The following is a 17,424-nucleotide window of genomic DNA, read 5'->3' as shown; positions in this document are numbered from 1 at the left end:
TTCAGATTTGCTACTTGTCACTGCCTTATCTAGAGATTAGGCAAATTAATTGGAGGTGATTTCAGATGGGTCATTAGAATCACAATACTAAATTCAAAGATAATGAACTTCTAAATGCCAATTCAAAGCTGTGGCCTTTAGATAGAGCAAAATTCTGAATTAGATGGATCATAAATTACAGAACAACTGTCTCAGTTCCTTTTATCTCTTGCTTATTAAATTACTAGAAATTTATAAGACCTGTCTTGGGAGAAAGTAATGTTTTTTAAAGAAGTTTCTCTGACAATTTTGGTCTTTCATGAATTGAAAACTGGAACATCACAAATCGCAGTCCAAACTTGCATACATGAGTTTTTAATAGATGTCATTTCAATCATATTGCTTGAATAAGCTTTTTTATACCACAAGATCTGTTTCTCAAGAGTCCAGGTTACAATTGCTCTTCTGGTAAGGGACAATCCAGAGTTCTTTAAAAATATATCCAGTAGGGTTGCTTAGCTTCAGGAAGGCAATAGTCCCAGGGCTCTTAAATCATTTTCATGGCCTTCAGTACATTCTTTTTTCTCTTTGGTTTCTCTCCTCATACCTTGCATCCTTTCAACCAGACAGACAACTGTAGACCTTCACAATTTTCTCTCCAACCCATCCTGAGAGCGAAGGAGGGAGGGGAGAGGAGAGGAGAATCTTATTAGCAAATTCAACCTAAGCAAATAACACAAATGGAAAGAGTACAGTTTAACTCTTTGTATAATCTCTAAAAACAAGAACAATGCCATTACAAAGCTCAATGAATGGCTTCTTGAAGAACATTTTGTTGCTCAACCCAAGAAATGCAAGGTGGACAAGTCTTTCTATGCAGCTTCACAATTCTTGCTGGGCCAGGCAAAAGGAACCGCACATGCATTCATGCTTGTGACATGCAGTCATCCATGCCTTACATATAGCACTCTCTCATGTCTGACTTTACGAACCCCCTCAGTCTAGCAGCAACATTAGAAAGAACAAGGAATAAATGAGTCTTCAGTTCACCAGAAGCTTGTTTAAAGATCACTGGATTCCCGCTGTAAGAAACAAGCAATTGTAAGCAGGCAGGAAAGAAGACTAATGTAACCATTATAGGTAGTCCTTGTTTAACAACCACAATTTGAACCAGCAACTCAGTCATTAAGTGAAACCACAATTGTGTTTAAAGTTTTACTTCAGTTTACTTTTGCTTTACAGACCCGAAAAAGGTAATAAATGTGAGGATTTGTCACAAAATTACTTTTTCATCACTCATAACTGAACAGTCATTAAACAAGACAGTTGCTAAACAAGGACTACCTTTATACTGATTGTGAGAATGCAATTAGGTTGGGATGTATAATGGAAATGTTGAGATTGTCTACATCAGAAATAAAACTTTTATGATTAGCTAAATGCAAGGACACAAATGTTTACCAGAACTAACCAAAAATACCAAAATTAATCTCTTTGAGGTTAGATCTGGTAACTGCTTGTGTCCTTTCATTTAACTAATCATAAAAGTTTATTTCTGATGCAGACAATCTCATTTCTAGCTTGGCATTTCCATCATAGTTAGTTAGCAGTGCCTATTCTCCTGCTTCATGAGGTTGCAATTGTGCAAGTAGCTCCAACACAGGATTAGTCCTGGCTTTGAATTCCTACTTACAGTAGTTGTGCTATGTGCTCGGTAATCAAAGCTGCATTTCATCTTTCTCACAGGATAGATATGGCAGTTGGAAGGATACAACAGGAAGGGAACATACTTACTATCCCAATCTCTTTGGAGATATAAAATAAAATGGTTAAGTAGTCTATGGCAGTGGCTCTTTACTTGGGCAGGGGCTGTGATGTCGTTACAGGGGGTCCACAAAGGCTTGAAGAAATGTTATTGTTAGATGTAAATGCCTTATTCTCTAATGTGTAAATAGTGTATATAAGAACATCAAGGGTTAATTCATTCTTTGATTCCTAATGTATTCATGACTCATCACTCATTCTCATGACTCCACCCCCTGTGTATATAAGGAGCTACCCTCCACAGTTTCCCTGCTTCTATCTGTGAATATTCAGTGAATATAGAATGCCTTTATGTAAATAAAAAGAGTTGTATTTGAACTCTTAATTCTCTAATGATTTATTGAGTCCGATCCAGAAAAACATCGCAACAATCTGGTAGCAGAGGATGGTTTGATTGACTCAATAAGAACTTAAACATGTCTAAAAGAGATAGGCCCAACACCAGGGCATACAGCAAAGAGATGGAAGAAGATCAAGAAATAATAGATGAACAAAAAGAAAAGGAATTGAAAAGCAGTCCTCTCGGGTCTGAGATATTAAAACTGCTAAGACTCAAAGCAAAAATCAAAAACGTCATAAAAAGCGAAGGAATGACAAAAGGAAAAGAAATTCACGCAAATGAAAATAAGGACTCGAAAACGGTGAGCGATTTACCTACAAATAAAATTACAACGAAAGAGAGAAACACTGATCCCGCGCAAAATTTTGAATGGCAGCCATCTTGTTCTCAACAGACTCCCAAGATGAGCGAAACTGAACCAATCAAAGGACAAAATTCAAAATCTCTGGCGCGAAAAGATCCTCTCGATGCTGAAAACGAAAAGGAAAGACTTTATAACTCAGAAGATTCAGACACGGAAATTGAAGAAACACCAACAGAGATACAAATAGAATCAGCAATAAAAACACTCTTTAATATATTTGGACCAAAACTAAAAATCACCAGGGAATCGCCGAAGAAGCAAGCGAACGAACCGATGCCTCGGGACCTGCACGCCTACACCCCAACTTCAAGAGCGACGACACCAGAGCCCAGAGAACCTTGCCGATTCCGCCCTACACCAAGGACAGAAGCAAGCGACATCGCTCACAAGAGAAAGAAAAGAACAGCCGTCGTCACCAGGACCCCAAAGACCGAGCCAGAAACCGACTCATCCGAAGAGGAGACGAGCGAGCAAGCGGCGGTGGAGAGAACCTTCCATGACGGAGACAAAGAAAGAATGAGCAACGCGCATGCGCGAAGTCAAGAAAACAACCCGGGAAGATTCGAACTCATGAGGGAACCACACAGACTCGTTGCTGACATCCCTACACCATTCTGCAATTTTCTGCATTTGAAGACCACGAACTGCCTCAGGTTGTAAGTAACGGCCAAAGTAATATAGGAAACTTGCCTAGTGACTTCCCAAAGTTAAGGGTTGATGGTATTAATCTACAAGAATGGTATCAGCAGCTTCAGGTTATTTTCATGAAAGAGAACTTATTATTTTTTATCACTAATCCTCCAAGAAGACCTTGGACTTTAAAAATAGATAGATTACACCATAGAGCCTTTTTTCTAATAATAGCCAGTATATCTCCTGCAATGTATTATAGCATCAAATCAAATCTGACTGTTTCAGAAATTATTCAATGTATGTTTAATTTGTTCCACAGCGACAGTGTAGCCACTACAACAAGAATGTCCAAAGAATTCTTTTCATCTAGAGTAAAACCAGGGGTTTCTATAAGTGAGCATTTAATATGTTTAAACAAAATAAGGGCTGAACTGCATTTAAGGGGAGAAGTTATTTCAGACCAAACAATGAAAAGTGTTATTATTAACTCACTTGACTCATCATGGGACAATTTCATGTCACATCTTGATACCATTAACTTAGGATATTTATCCATAGAAAGTCTATCCAACAAATTGATAGCTGAAGACAATTCGAGAAAAAATCGATCTAACAATCACACAGAACATAGACCTGTTAGGAAAGTAGCTTTCCAAGAAAAATATAATGAAACATATAGATGCCATAATTGTGGGTCCAAAGAACATAATAGAAGAGATTGCCCCAGATTTTCAAAAGAAAGGCACAGACCAGAATACATGAACAGACACAATCATAGACAGCCTTCTATAGAAAGGCATAGATATAGGAGTCCACCAAATTATAGAGAAAATAGAGGGGGCAGAGAAAGCTCAAGAGATAAAAAATCTGGTTCACTGAATGGACTAAATAAACATGACAATACAAAACCCCAGCAAAGTGAAAATAATAATTGGCTCATCGATTCTGGAGCTACAAACCATACCACTAACAATAAAGATATATTGTCTTCTTTTACAGAAGATAAGTTTGTAATAAAAGTAGCCAATCAAGAAAAGGTTCAAGTACTAGGCAGAGGGAATGTAATTTTGTCTGGTTTAGGAAAAATAGAGGGGGTATTGTTAATACCCGAAATACCTCATAACATATTGAGTGCCATAAAACTAAGTAGGGACTCTGGTATTAATATAACTTTCTCAAAGGGAGAAGCAATCCTAGAGAAAAACAAAAGTAAAATAGGTACTGTGATAATTAAAGGGGGCTTGCCCTACCTCATAACAAAAGAAGAATGGCTACATAATATTGATTCAAATGTTGAAGAATGTATAGAAATAGATGATGAAAATGTTAGCAATAGTGACGATGATGATTGTATAATATCACATGATCAGAATGATGCACCCAACATAAAAAAACCAAAGATAGGTAAACCAATCCATGATGAGTGTGCTCACATCTTACATAGGAAGTTAGGCCATGCCAGCTTTCCTGTAGTACAAAAAATGACTGAACACGCAGAAGGTGTCAAAATAAAAAATTGTGAAAACTATTTGGAATGCTCAGTATGTAAGTCTACAAAACTAAAAACTAGCCCCAGACCAAAAAAATCTGCCAGATCAACTAACAAAATTTTTGACTTAGTACACATGGACCTAGTAGGACCACTTACTCCATCAATCACATATAGAAAACGTTATTTTCTAACAATAGTGGATGATTATAGCCGTTATGGTTTTGTTTACACATTGAAACATAAAGATGAGACTTTTCAAAAATTTAAGGAATTTTATAAACGCATAGAGACACAACATAATATTAGAATAAAGCAAATTATGACAGATAGAGGATGTGAATTCATGTCTAAAGAATTCTCTCAATGGCTAAAGGATAGAGGAATGCTACATTACACTTCCAGTCCATTTTCTGCGTTCCAGAACGGAATTGCAGAAAGGAAAAATTCCACACTACAAACTATGATTAGATGTACATTAGAGGATGCTGGCTTAAGTAAACAATTTTGGTCAGAGGCATTACACTATTCAAATTATACACAAAATAGGACCTGGTCCAGTATTATAAATAAAACACCATACGAAGTGATGTATAATAGAAAACCAAAATTGGCACATATGCATATTTTTGGAGTCACTGCAGACGTACACATACCCAAACAATTGAGAAGAAAGGGAGAAAATGTATCCAGAAGACTTAGATTCATGGGATATGAAACTGGCACAAAAGGATATAGATTCATTGATGGCAATAATAAATTTATAGTTTCCAGAACAGCCGTGTTCCATGAACAGGCCAACTGGTCTAAATTACATTTAAATGAAATATTCCCAAATAAACACATAGAAACAAAATATCATAAGGAAGGAACTGTAGATAAACAAAATATTAACAAACATGAAAACAAGACCAAAACCTGGACAAATAGCCAGTACAAAATAAAAACTGATACACTAACAAAAAAGGAGGCAAGATATATGCATGACAACAATAGTAAACCAGAAAGAACAATTAGGAACAACAGGAACAAGATGCCAGATAAATATAAAGATTACGTAATGAATGTAAATAGTGAACCAATAACACCTAATACGTACGAAGAAGTACTGAAACTTCCTCGCGAAGAAAAAGAGAAATGGGAACTAGCCATGAAAAAGGAAATGGAAAGTTTGAAAGGATTAAATGTGTTTACTCCCACAACTGCACCTAAGGACAAAACTATTATTGGTACCAGGTGGATATATAAAATTAAAAATTTGGAAGGAGGCAATAACCTGTACAAAGCTAGATTAGTTGCCCAAGGTTACGCACAAAAATATCCAGAGGACTATACAGACACATATTCCCCTACTGTGAGGACAGAGAGTGTCAAAACAGCTTTGGTGGTAGCATCAGCACTTAACCTTGATGTATTTCAATATGATATACAGACTGCGTACCTACACGCAGAGTTAGATAAAGAAATCTATGTAAGGGCCCCTCACAGCCAATACACAAATAAAAATGAAACTTGGTTGTTAAACAAAAGCTTATATGGATTGAAACAATCCGGTAAAAGATGGTATGATTGTTTGGTAAAGGTGCTCAAGACTATGGATTTTAACACCACATCTGCTGATAATTGTTTTTTTGTCAAAAAGAATGATGACTGTATTGAGTTTGTATTGATTTATGTAGACGATATTTTATATATTGGAAAACATAAAGGAAGAAGAGAAATTTTTGTGAACAAGCTGAATGAACATTTTTCACTAAAATCTTTAGGTAAGGTAAATAAGTATCTTGGTGTACAGATCAGTAAAACAAAAAAAGGGTTCCAGCTTACTCAAAAGGATAAAATTGTAGAACTTCTAAACAAATGTAATTTGAACAATGCTAAAACATGTGATACCCCCATGCAAACTGACTTTCTCAGAAATACTGATGAGTCATCTCCTGAATTTAAGGATAACACATTTTATAGATCAATCATAGGTTCACTTCTTTATATATCTAATTGGACTAGGCCAGATATAGCCTTACCACTTAATTTACTGTCCAGATATGTCAGTAAACCAACAATGTACCATTGGGAAGCTGTCAAAAGGATTTTGAGGTACCTGAAAGGCACTTTAGATTTTTGCCTTATATTAGAACCAAATGGCAACAAGGAACCAAGACTCATATGTTATGCAGATGCGGATTGGGCAGGAGACACATCTTGCAGAAAAAGTACATCAGGTTATATTTTCTTTTTAAATGATTGTCCAATTTATTGGTATACCGGCAAACAAGAACTGGTAGCTACTTCAACTACAGAAGCAGAATATGTCTGTTTATCCAAATCTGCAAATAACCTTGTGTGGTTTAATGACTTAATTTCAGAGGTTTGGAAGAAACCTATTTTACCTTTTATCATAAATGAGGATAACAAAGCAGCCATTGAAATCTCCAGATCTGATGCTATTGGACAAAGGTCCAGACATATAGATATAAAGTTTAAACATGTAAGACAATTATCTCAAGACGGTTTTATAAAAGCTGTGCATTGTGATACTTCGGAACAGATAGCTGACATTTTAACAAAGCCTTTACCATCCAAACAACATAAATATTTAACTTCCAAATTGCATGTATTGTATTGTCCCGAATCTGAATGTAATTGGTGTTGTGTAAATAATCGGCATTTAGAGGGGGATTTGTTAGATGTAAATGCCTTATTCTCTAATGTGTAAATAGTGTATATAAGAACATCAAGGGTTAATTCATTCTTTGATTCCTAATGTATTCATGACTCATCACTCATTCTCATGACTCCACCCCCTGTGTATATAAGGAGCTACCCTCCACAGTTTCCCTGCTTCTATCTGTGAATATTCAGTGAATATAGAATGCCTTTATGTAAATAAAAAGAGTTGTATTTGAACTCTTAATTCTCTAATGATTTATTGAGTCCGATCCAGAAAAACATCGCAACAGTTATGATTTAAGTCTTGGTGGTTCGTGGCCACAAAAGGTATTTAAAGAGGGTCTGTGGTGAAGAAAAAGTTGAGAACCGCTGGCCTATGGATAATACACTGCTCAAAAAAATAAAGGGAACACAAGCAGAAGACATCCGAGATCTGAATGAATGAAATAGCCTTATTAAATACTTTGTTCGTTACATACAGTAGTTTTGTGTTCCCTTTAGTTGTTTGAGCTGTGTATAAACTACTGTATGTAAAGAATAAAGTATTTAATAAGGCTATTTCATTCATTCAGATCTTGGATGTCTTCTGCTTTATTTTTTTTGAGCAGTATATTAACAACAGCCAAAACGTTGCCAAATTCAAGTGCTGAAATGCAAATTCAATGACTCCACACTTTCGGAATAGCCACTAGATGGCAGCACATATGGTAGCCACTGTATGGATGTACAGTGTATTATACAGTACAGTTGTGTGATCACCAATTAATTAGCACAAAGTAAATCCCCAGGAGAAGAAGCTTTGCAAATAGAATGGGAGAAGATGATTTTCATCAGTTGAAAATACCATCTACAACATTTTTGCAAGTGTTATGAGATGTGAAGTTGTTGCATGAAGTTATAGTGTTCAAATATTGCAGAGAAAGTGTAGGGTCGTGATGGCAAACCTATGGCCCATGTGCCAGAGGGGACACACAGAGCCCTGTGGGCATGTGTGCTATTGCCAGCTGATCTTCATGGGTGCCAGAGCACCTGAAAACAGCCTGAAAATGGCCAAAAAACAGACCGTTTTCTGGGCCGTCTTTGGCCTGTTTTTTGGGCCATTTTCTGGGCTGTTTTGAGGCTGTTCCTAGGCTGTTTTCAGGCCATTTTTTCAGGCCATCTTTGGCCCCAAAAATGCTCCCAAAATAGGCCAAAAATGGCCTGGAAACAGCCCAAAAATGGTCAAAAAACAGGCCATTTTCCAGGTCATTTTCTGGCCATTTTTCAGGCTGAAAATGGCCTGAAAATGGCCTGGAAAACAGCCTGAAAGTGGCCCAAAAAAAGGCCAAAAGCTGCCAAAAAAAGGCATGCAGACGCCAGCCAGCTGGTCTTTCTATTTCTGGCACTCCAGCATGCACGCCCACACATGCATGTACATGCACGTGAGTTCCGTTTTGGGCACTTGGTGCCGAAAAGATTTGCCATCACTGGTGTAGGACATTCTCATCATCAATTACTGTATTGGCATTCTTAAAACAATAGTATGGGGCTACCTTATCTAACCTGCAAAAAATCCATAAGACCACTAGATGGCAATCAAGAGATAGGAAAAATTCTACAGTTTTATTGCTCCCTCACTCTTTCCTCTCCCTCTCCCTCTCCCTCTCCCTCTCCCTCTCCCAAGCTCTGACAACAGGTGAAAACTCTACAGGTAAGCGATTTATAGTTTTTAGGTATTTTGTAGGAGAAGTATTATGCGCTGTTACCAGGACTGAGAATTAATAAGTGTTAATCAAATATATGGAGCATTAATCTACGTAGATTCGAGATAACTTTAAAAGACACACACCCAAAAAATCTAGTGATTTTCAGCAGTTATTATGCTGTTTTCATTAGTATGAAATTCCAAATCTATTATTCAGAGATATATTTAATTAAGAAGAGATTTTCATTTTGATATTTGTAGATTTTTTTTTAAAAAAAAGTTGTCCTCTACTTCAAGTTACCGTATGTCATTATTTTAGTATAATATACATGCATTTCATTTTCTTTCTGTCGAATTATGCTCTTGATATTTTCATTTATTCCTTGGTTAATATCCAGAAAACTAAGCTTCATTCATTTGTGTTCAAAATAGCCTTCTCCAACCGATTATCCTCCTTACGTGTTTGATTTGGACTCCCAAATCTAGACAACAAACTGGATCCAGAGTGGACTATCAAAAAGGAACTGCATTGGAGAAGGTTGGTTCAGAAGATGGAATTAGCAGCAAATGTTGGCTATCAGAATAATGATTTGATTTTTTTTTTTTAAAAAAAAATCCTCTATAAAAAACAGACAATGGGTTTTATACTCCTATTTGAGGTTTGAGCTCCCCCCCCCCAAAATTCAAATTTCAATCCCCTTTCTCAAACAACTCCCAAGGCCATTGATGGCTTTTCTTAAAAACAGTACAAAAATCATGATGTCCATGCTCAACATCTGTGGTGCCCACGAATGTGACCACGCAGCAGCAAGGGTGAAATCCAGCAGGTTCTGACAGGTTCTGGAGAACCTGTAGCAGAAATTTTGAGTAGTTCGGAAAACAGCAAATACCACCTCTGGCTGGTGGGGTGGGAATGGAGATTTTGCAATATCCTTCCCCCAGGAGTAGGAAGAGAATGGGGATTTTGCAGTAACCTTCCCCTGGAGTGGGGAGGGAATGGAGAGTTTACAGTATCCTTCCCCTGCCACGCCCACCAAGCCACACCACACCCACCAAGCCACACCCACAGAACCGATAGTAAAAAAAAATTTGGATTTCACCACTGTGCAGCAGCCATTGCACATCTACATATAAGACTCATTTTCCACACTCACTGTCAAAGATAATGCACTAACGAAGTGTGTCTTTGCAAATTGGTAAGCAAAGGGAGAGAGATAGAGAAGGAGAGAGAGAAAAAGCTTCTCTCTCTCAGGAGCTAGGCTGAAGCCTGGGCATCTTCTGGTAGACTCCAGGCTGAAGAAGGGATGGACCACTTGGGAGTGGGGGATCAAAGCAAAGGGGAAAGTTAAGGAGAGAGAAAGAGAGGAGAGGTTCACACCTAGGAGCCAGTCTGAAGAAAATGTTACAATGTGATTTTTTGATCCCACCAAAATGTTAAAGCACACAGATCTGTACAAGAAAATGACAATGATATTAAGAAACATAAAAACCACACAACTTTTGAAATTATCATGACTAAATTAATTATTTAATTTATACTGCAACTAAGTACTAAGGAAGCCTGTAGCACATAGACTAAGAAAAACATTTTCTTACACTGAAGATAGTAATGTATAGTATGACTGTCGCATGCAGGAACCAAATTTAGTTGTGATTGTGCTGATTGAAAGTCATGGAATTCATAAAAATTGACTGCCTAAGGAGAAATTGCAATAAAAAAAGAAGAATCCCTTCTTGAGGAAGTCTGCAAGGTATGAAGAATTCAACAAGGCAATGTATAAAACATTTAGTAAGGAAATCAAATATTAATGCAAGTTCAGACAAAGTCAAGGGTACAAGTGAAAAATATTCATTGACTGTATGTCTTGCCATTTCCATGAATGCTTTAGTGCTCTCTTCAAAACACCCACAATCACATAGCAAATTATACTACACTTCCAAAAAGATGGGGCAGCAAAAGTTATACTTTGAAATTTGTTGAGTATATGAAGTTTAACCAGGTTGTCTTCCAAAATGTGATGAATTACATTGAATGGTAAGTGAAAGTAACAAGATTCCAATTATTAAAGTCTGGATGTTATCTTTCAAGTTTGGCTCCTCTAATACTAATGATGCAGGTGATTTTCACAATGATTAAACCATTCTTTTTTTGTTGCTGTTTTTGAATCATTCTTGACTCCTGCTGACTGCCTAAATAAGTCCACACAGTTTTCTTGGAAAGATTTTCAGAAGTGGTTTGCCCTTGCCTTCTTCTTCATAAAGAGAGAGAGAGTGACTGGCCCAAATTCACCCAGGTAGCTTTCTGCCTAAATCAGGACTTGAAGTTGAGGTCCTTTGGTTTATATCCTAGTGGCTTAACCACTACACCAAACTGGCTCTCTAAACAAAATCCTATGCTGATCACAAATTGAATCTGGAAAAGATGATAATGTCTACTTCACAGGGTTCAAGAGTCACATAGGGAAAATACAGAGGTGTCACAAGAAGGAAATTCCACATCTCACAGAACAACATTGCATAACTCATGCAATGGGAAAGATGCATGGGAAAATGTGTCTCTGGCGAAGGATATGGAAACACCTGTTTGCACAGTATACGTGATATTTCGTATGACATCAGTAAAGAAATTGCAATTTGAGGAAATGGTCCAAATTGCAGAATATGAGGTAGTCTCATGAAGACCATTAAACGAGATATTTTCCAGTCAAAGAACTAATCTTTGTACTAATATACACCATTAGTACAATATTTCTCAAAGGAGCTTGAGAATGTAATAGCCAATTACTACAGAACCCAAAAAAATTGCATTGCTACTATTGCAGTTGAAAATGCTGTTTTGGCTGAATTGGCAGAAATGCTGTATACTGTGCATTACATCAAATGAGGCTTTGGAATTTGCTAAGGCCAGGATAGGAAGTCAGCCCCAAAGTGAAAACATTATTACTAGCATTGGAGTAGGGATACTGTTCTGTGATTTCTAATTAAGTATGTAATTATCTGGATGGCGAAAGAGTGAGTTGCATTTAAAATACCAACATTACAAGAGCAAGAATACATTTTTGGGAATGAAGAAATTCAAAATCTGGTTTATAAGTATGCAAAAAATCTGAATTTGTCATCTATGAGTCAGGCTCATAAACACATTTCTGCGGATGAGAAAGATGTATCAGAAGTGAAAATACATATAATGAAAAAGTCAATTTTTCCAAACCACAGGTTTACATTTGTTGTACTGGAAAAGATAAAAATTGGCATTCTGAAAACTGCTTAAAATGTGACCTATACCATAAAGGATGTGAAATATGACCTATACCATAAAGGATGTAAAATTCATATTTCTTTTCCAATTATTAGATGTAGGGGCCCCATTTTAGGATATATATATATATCTTATACCCTGTTTCCCTCAAAATAAGACATCCCCTGATAATAAGCCCAATTGAGCTTTTGAGTGCATGGCAATAAGGCCAAGCGCTTATTTCAGGGTTCAAAAAAAATATATAAGACAGGGTCTTATTCTTGGGGAAACACAGTATATATATATATATATATATATATATATATATATAAGATTCAAAGTTGACCTTGATTCTTTATAACTATTAAGATGAATATAACTATCCATCTTAATAGATACAATAACTTTTTTTTCTGGAAAACTGACAAGAACACAACAAAAACTAAGAAGAATCAACAATTGGTCATGCTAATAATAAAAATAATCACTGATAAATTTGATTAGAAAACAATCATTCCTGTTTAAGTTACTTTTTCAAACTGTTTTGATTCACAGATGTAATTTGTACATAATTATGTAATCAGTTGAATAAAAATATTAACTTCTCATTTAAAACTAATAATATTTTAGAGAGCGTTATACCTAAAGTATATTGTGCACTTCCCCCCACCAAAAAATCACTGCCTCCTGGCCCAATAATGCTCAGACCAGCCCAATTGCTGCTTAGAAGATATCATGCTTTGTGCATCTGCTTGCCTGTCTTAAAAGGGATCATTGCCCCTGCCCCAAATGATTTTACCAAGATCCCAGGCCTCTGGGTCCTTGTGCAATCCGCATGGCACAGACGATATCATCATTGATATTGCTTGTCAGCAGATCTGCAATAACAGAGAAGGTGGTATCAGGTGCTGAACTCTAGACTCCTGTTCCTTCAGAGCTATAGAATTCCTGGTGACCTTCCTCAACCACCTGCTTAGGACAGTATTTTAGGGAGAGCTTCAAGCCTAATCTAAAGTTCAGCACATCTCACCCTTACAGCAGTTCCTTGACCAGGGGTGTCAAAGTTGATTTCATTGAGGGCTGCATCAGGGTTGTATTTGACCTTGGGCGGGGGGGTGGGTGGCATAGCCAGCTTGAGGTCACTCATAACGGAGATGCCTGTGGTGCCAGTGAAAACGAGCACCCGAGCTCTATTTTTGGCTGCAACTGCCTCCTGTAACCCTCTGCGAGCGAAAACGCGGGCCACGTGCAGCACCCGCAAACTTCGTTTTGGCCACAATGACCTCCTGCAGCCCTCTGTCAGCAAAAACAGAGTTCAGGTGGGCTGTGCAGGCTCCCGTGCCCCATTTTCAGCCATGACGGCCTCCTACAGCCCTTCCCGAGCTCCATTTTCGCTGGCAGAGGCACCACGGGCCGTTCCTTCATTGTTTCCAGGGCGGCCCTGTGGGCCAGATCCAGTCTGCGGGCCTTGAGTTCAACACCCCCATCCTAGACTATCTCGCAGAGAGTACCAGCATGCAAGACAAAAAATATGTGTAAAGCTTGCTTGTGAGTTCCCTATAATCTACTAGTGTCGCTTATATCCAAGCATCTAATAATGGGAGATAATAATTCTATTAGGTCTTTTCATGTCATATACTTGAGCCATTCAGTCTTCCCTCTGACCGGTATGCACAGATCAGTGGCTTCCTAGCAATAAATAAGGGCAGAATTACCCACTGAGTGGTAATTCTTATACTTGATACTAACAGTAAGGGCTGAGCTAGATGGCGCGATCCTGCCTTATAGTGACTTTTTCTTATTTGGTTGCCAGGCAGCCCAGTTAAATGTCACTGAAGCCAACCCACTTGAGAGCTCACCACTGCAATGCATTTGGCAGATGTTTGGTTTCCCGTGTTTGTAATCTTCACACCAAATGTGACTGTTAATCTGAAAGATGCCATTACTGGTGCTGCCATCAGCTTCATGGTCCACAAGCGCCGAGTCAAAGTGGCTCTCATAGAAGGCTAAGCAGACCCCTGTAGCATGGAGAAGAAAAACGGGTAATTTGGAACTCTCTTCCAAATTAACACAACATTGGATCTAGGAAAAGCTTGAAGTTGGCACTTGGAAGAGGTACCCTAATTCGTCAAGCATTTCTGAATACAGACCCTTGCTTATTGTAACGGTTTTGGTTCAGCTATTCATGGGGATACGTAAGTCACCAGCTGCTCTTAGACTATGACTTCCATCACCTTGTTTGTTGGCCATATTGACTGGAGCTGATGGAAGCTGGATCCCAATAGTTGAAGGGTGACATAAGAGTCTGGTTTTTGTCCTTTTCTTTGGAAGATTAGCTCGTAATAGTTTGGACCGTGGCTTTTTTCTGCTCACATGTTACTGTCAAAATGTATCAGTCTAGCCAACATTTCTAAATAATGGGTTCAGCTCTGGACCCAAGGATAGAGCTCCCCTAGAGGTAGGAAAATGGCAAAGAAAAGATGAAGGACTCACAATCAGCCAGACTATATCCACGATATCCCTCCAAGCCAGCTTTCTTCAACACTCGGGCCAATTCACAGCGTCCAAAGATCTTTCCCCCAACACTAAATAAAAGGCATATGAGGAGAGACAGAAGCAGAAGATACTTCATCCCTAAAAAAACATTGAGTAGAAGAAACACTATCCCAAGTGAAGGGCTGGTAAAGTGAAGGCAGGAGATTCCAGGGTGGCCTATGGGGAAAGAAAAATGCATTACGGACTTTCACAGACAGTTAGAGATTCAAGCAGCCGGACCATTCATTCCACTTATTCCATTCCATTCATTCATTCATTCATCTTTCCCTTGCTTTCTCTCTAACTGCTGGGACTTGTCACCTGTGGGCCAACTTAGTACATGTTTTATTTTGATGCTTCAGTGCTTCCCTTTAAAGGAAATCATCTGGCAGTGAATAGTTGAAATATTATAGTCAGCAAAAAGCTATGTTCGCGTTTCAATTTGACTGTTTTCACCTTTTAATTTTTATTTTTTTTTGAAAGGGCAGTTAGCTGTAGAAAATGTACAGTTTCCCATTCTATAGGAATCACATTCTCCTAAAATCTTGCAGGCCTAATCTTGGCCAGAATTCAAAGAACATTGACATTCTACCCATAATTGCTCAACCATGGTATATGAAAGACATCAAACATGGTAAAGATTTCTGGAACACCAAAATCTCAATGAAAAGCATTTTATTTCTGTAGTTCACAGATGGAAATCTATTCCCCTCCCCACCCCATGCCAGAGAGGTACCTTTGACCTTTGAGGACACCCTCTCATCCCAATATTTTGCTGAACTGCAATTCTTAGCATTTTTTTTTCCTTAGGCCTTGCTATTGCAACAGGGACTGTTCAAGTACATCTACAGGTCACAGATTTCCTACCCAATATTAATCTTATGTCCCACTTGTTCAAAGGAAACCTAGCTCCAGTGCTCTCTAGTGGTGCAGATAGGTCATTACTGGCCTTAATTGCCTTATAGAGGTCCGCTTTAGTTGACTACACATATTACTTCAGTTGCAGACCCATACAACTAATACTTCTCTTCTCCCCTGCCCAGGGTTCCTCCATGAAATGACTTCTATGTTCCTGTTACCTTAGACCAATGCTTCCCAACCGTAGCAACTTAAAATGTTTAAAGTCAGCTCCCAGAATTCCCCAGCAAGCATGCTGAAGTATTCTGGGAGCTGAAGTCCATAAATCTTAAAGCTGAGCGGGTTGTAAAAACACTGCCTTACAGCAAAAAAATGCGGGTGGGAGAAGGGAGGGAGAGAGAGAGAAAGAAGAGAGAGAGAGAGAGAAAGAGAGAGAGAGAAAGAAAGAGAGAGAGAGAGAAAGAAAAAGAGAGGAGAGGAGAGGAGAGGAGAGGAGAGGAGAGGAGAAGAGAAGAGAAGAGAAGAGAAGAGAAGAGAAGAGAAGAGAAGAGAAGAGAAGAGAAGAGAAGAGAAGAGAAGAGAAGAGAAGAGAAGAGAAGGAGGGTCAGTTCAAATGCAGTTTCTTATTTTAAACAACTTCAGTCATTATATCATTTGTATTTCCTGACTCCTGAAATAACAGGCATTTCTTTCTGCTGCCTGATGCATTTACACCAAATATTACTTTTCTGTTGTAGCCTTTAATAAACACACAATAACATAAGCAATTACAATTATGTATCAGTTTGTAAAAGTAAAAAAAACCTAACTGTAAACATTGTTTTAAAACGGGGGGGGGGGGGATCACAATACATTGTCTCAGTGGACAATAACATCCCATGGTAGTAGTTGCTATTTTCATTCTCTTCCCTCACTGACTGGTTATTGGGGGGCCTAGGCTGCAAGACTTTAGGGCAGCCCATGGCACAGCTCTAATTGCACCACTGCTGGTGTAGGATAATAGGTAGTCTCTGGCTAAATACCACAAAATGAAAAGGGATTTCTGTCAAAGTGGGGTTTTTTTTGTCTTACTCCCCTCCCAAAGGCAGCCGTGACACCAATTTATTGAAAGGCAAATAAAAAACACAACTGCCTAAAATCTCCCACTATTTCAATTCTGCCCCAGCCTTAATCATCCAAAGTGCTGTCAGATGAAGCTTGGCTCCAATTTCTCACCCAAAAATGAAAGCAAACTCCCCTCCCAAATCAGAACTGATGAAGCTTCTTTGATGAGAAACGAAACACCTTCAAGAAAAAACAAAACCCAGTTGCCTTTTGAAAAAAACACTTTTGGGACAACCCTGACCTGGATGACTGAGAATCTCCATAGACATCCTCCCCCAAATGTTCCTCACCTTTCAGAAGTTTGGGGGACAATATACTAGAGTCAATTTTCTTTAGAGAGTTGGAGACAGACCCTTATCATTCCAGCACATTAAGCACAAACAAAAGGCCTAGGACCTGTTTCTCTTGCAGAAAAAAACCTACAATTTAGGAATCTAGCTTCATGCACCTCTGCCCTTCTGTTTGTCTCAGAAAACCACATGTCCATCCCAGAGCAGCAGATGAGGGTCGGTCTAAAGAATTCACACCCAACCTGGGACTTGTACTACCCTTACTGAGAGCCACTTACTAAACAATCATTGAATAAGTTAGAAGAACAGTCTGATTCTCTCTGGAATTGAAGACGGTGGGTTCTAAGTTACGGGTACTTCTAGAACCCAACTAGACTTCTGTGACATTGCTCTGGGTTGACTTGAACATTCTTTTA

General features: G+C 38.3%; 1 protein-coding gene across 8 annotated transcripts; it reads right to left on the bottom strand.

Moving 5' to 3' along the window:
- Positions 1-338: 338 nt before the first annotated feature.
- SPACA3 (sperm acrosome associated 3) lies at positions 339-17,345 on the bottom strand. 8 transcript variants are annotated; one of them, XM_060683371.2, is made up of 5 exons: positions 17,287-17,345; positions 14,715-14,933; positions 14,069-14,239; positions 13,021-13,099; positions 339-647 (listed from the first exon to the last, which is right to left on the bottom strand). In XM_060683371.2, the coding sequence occupies exons 2-5, from the start codon at positions 14,851-14,853 to the stop codon at positions 581-583; spliced, it is 456 nt and encodes a 151-aa protein (XP_060539354.1). In that variant the 5' UTR covers positions 14,854-14,933; positions 17,287-17,345; the 3' UTR covers positions 339-580. The 8 variants fall into 8 exon arrangements, with proteins under 8 accessions (XP_060539354.1, XP_087742751.1, XP_034289782.1 ...); XM_087886625.1 differs by having other exon boundaries at positions 14,081-14,239; positions 17,287-17,341; XM_034433891.3 differs by having other exon boundaries at positions 17,009-17,298.
- Positions 17,346-17,424: the final 79 nt, after the last annotated feature.

The sequence above is a fragment of the Pantherophis guttatus genome, chromosome 2 (genome assembly GCF_059756535.1).
Source record: "Pantherophis guttatus breed Tessera chromosome 2, ASM5975653v1, whole genome shotgun sequence".
Taxonomy (NCBI): domain Eukaryota; kingdom Metazoa; phylum Chordata; class Lepidosauria; order Squamata; family Colubridae; genus Pantherophis; species Pantherophis guttatus.
The sequence above is the reverse complement of the archived record's forward strand: the minus strand, read 5'-3'. Positions and strand labels throughout refer to the sequence as shown.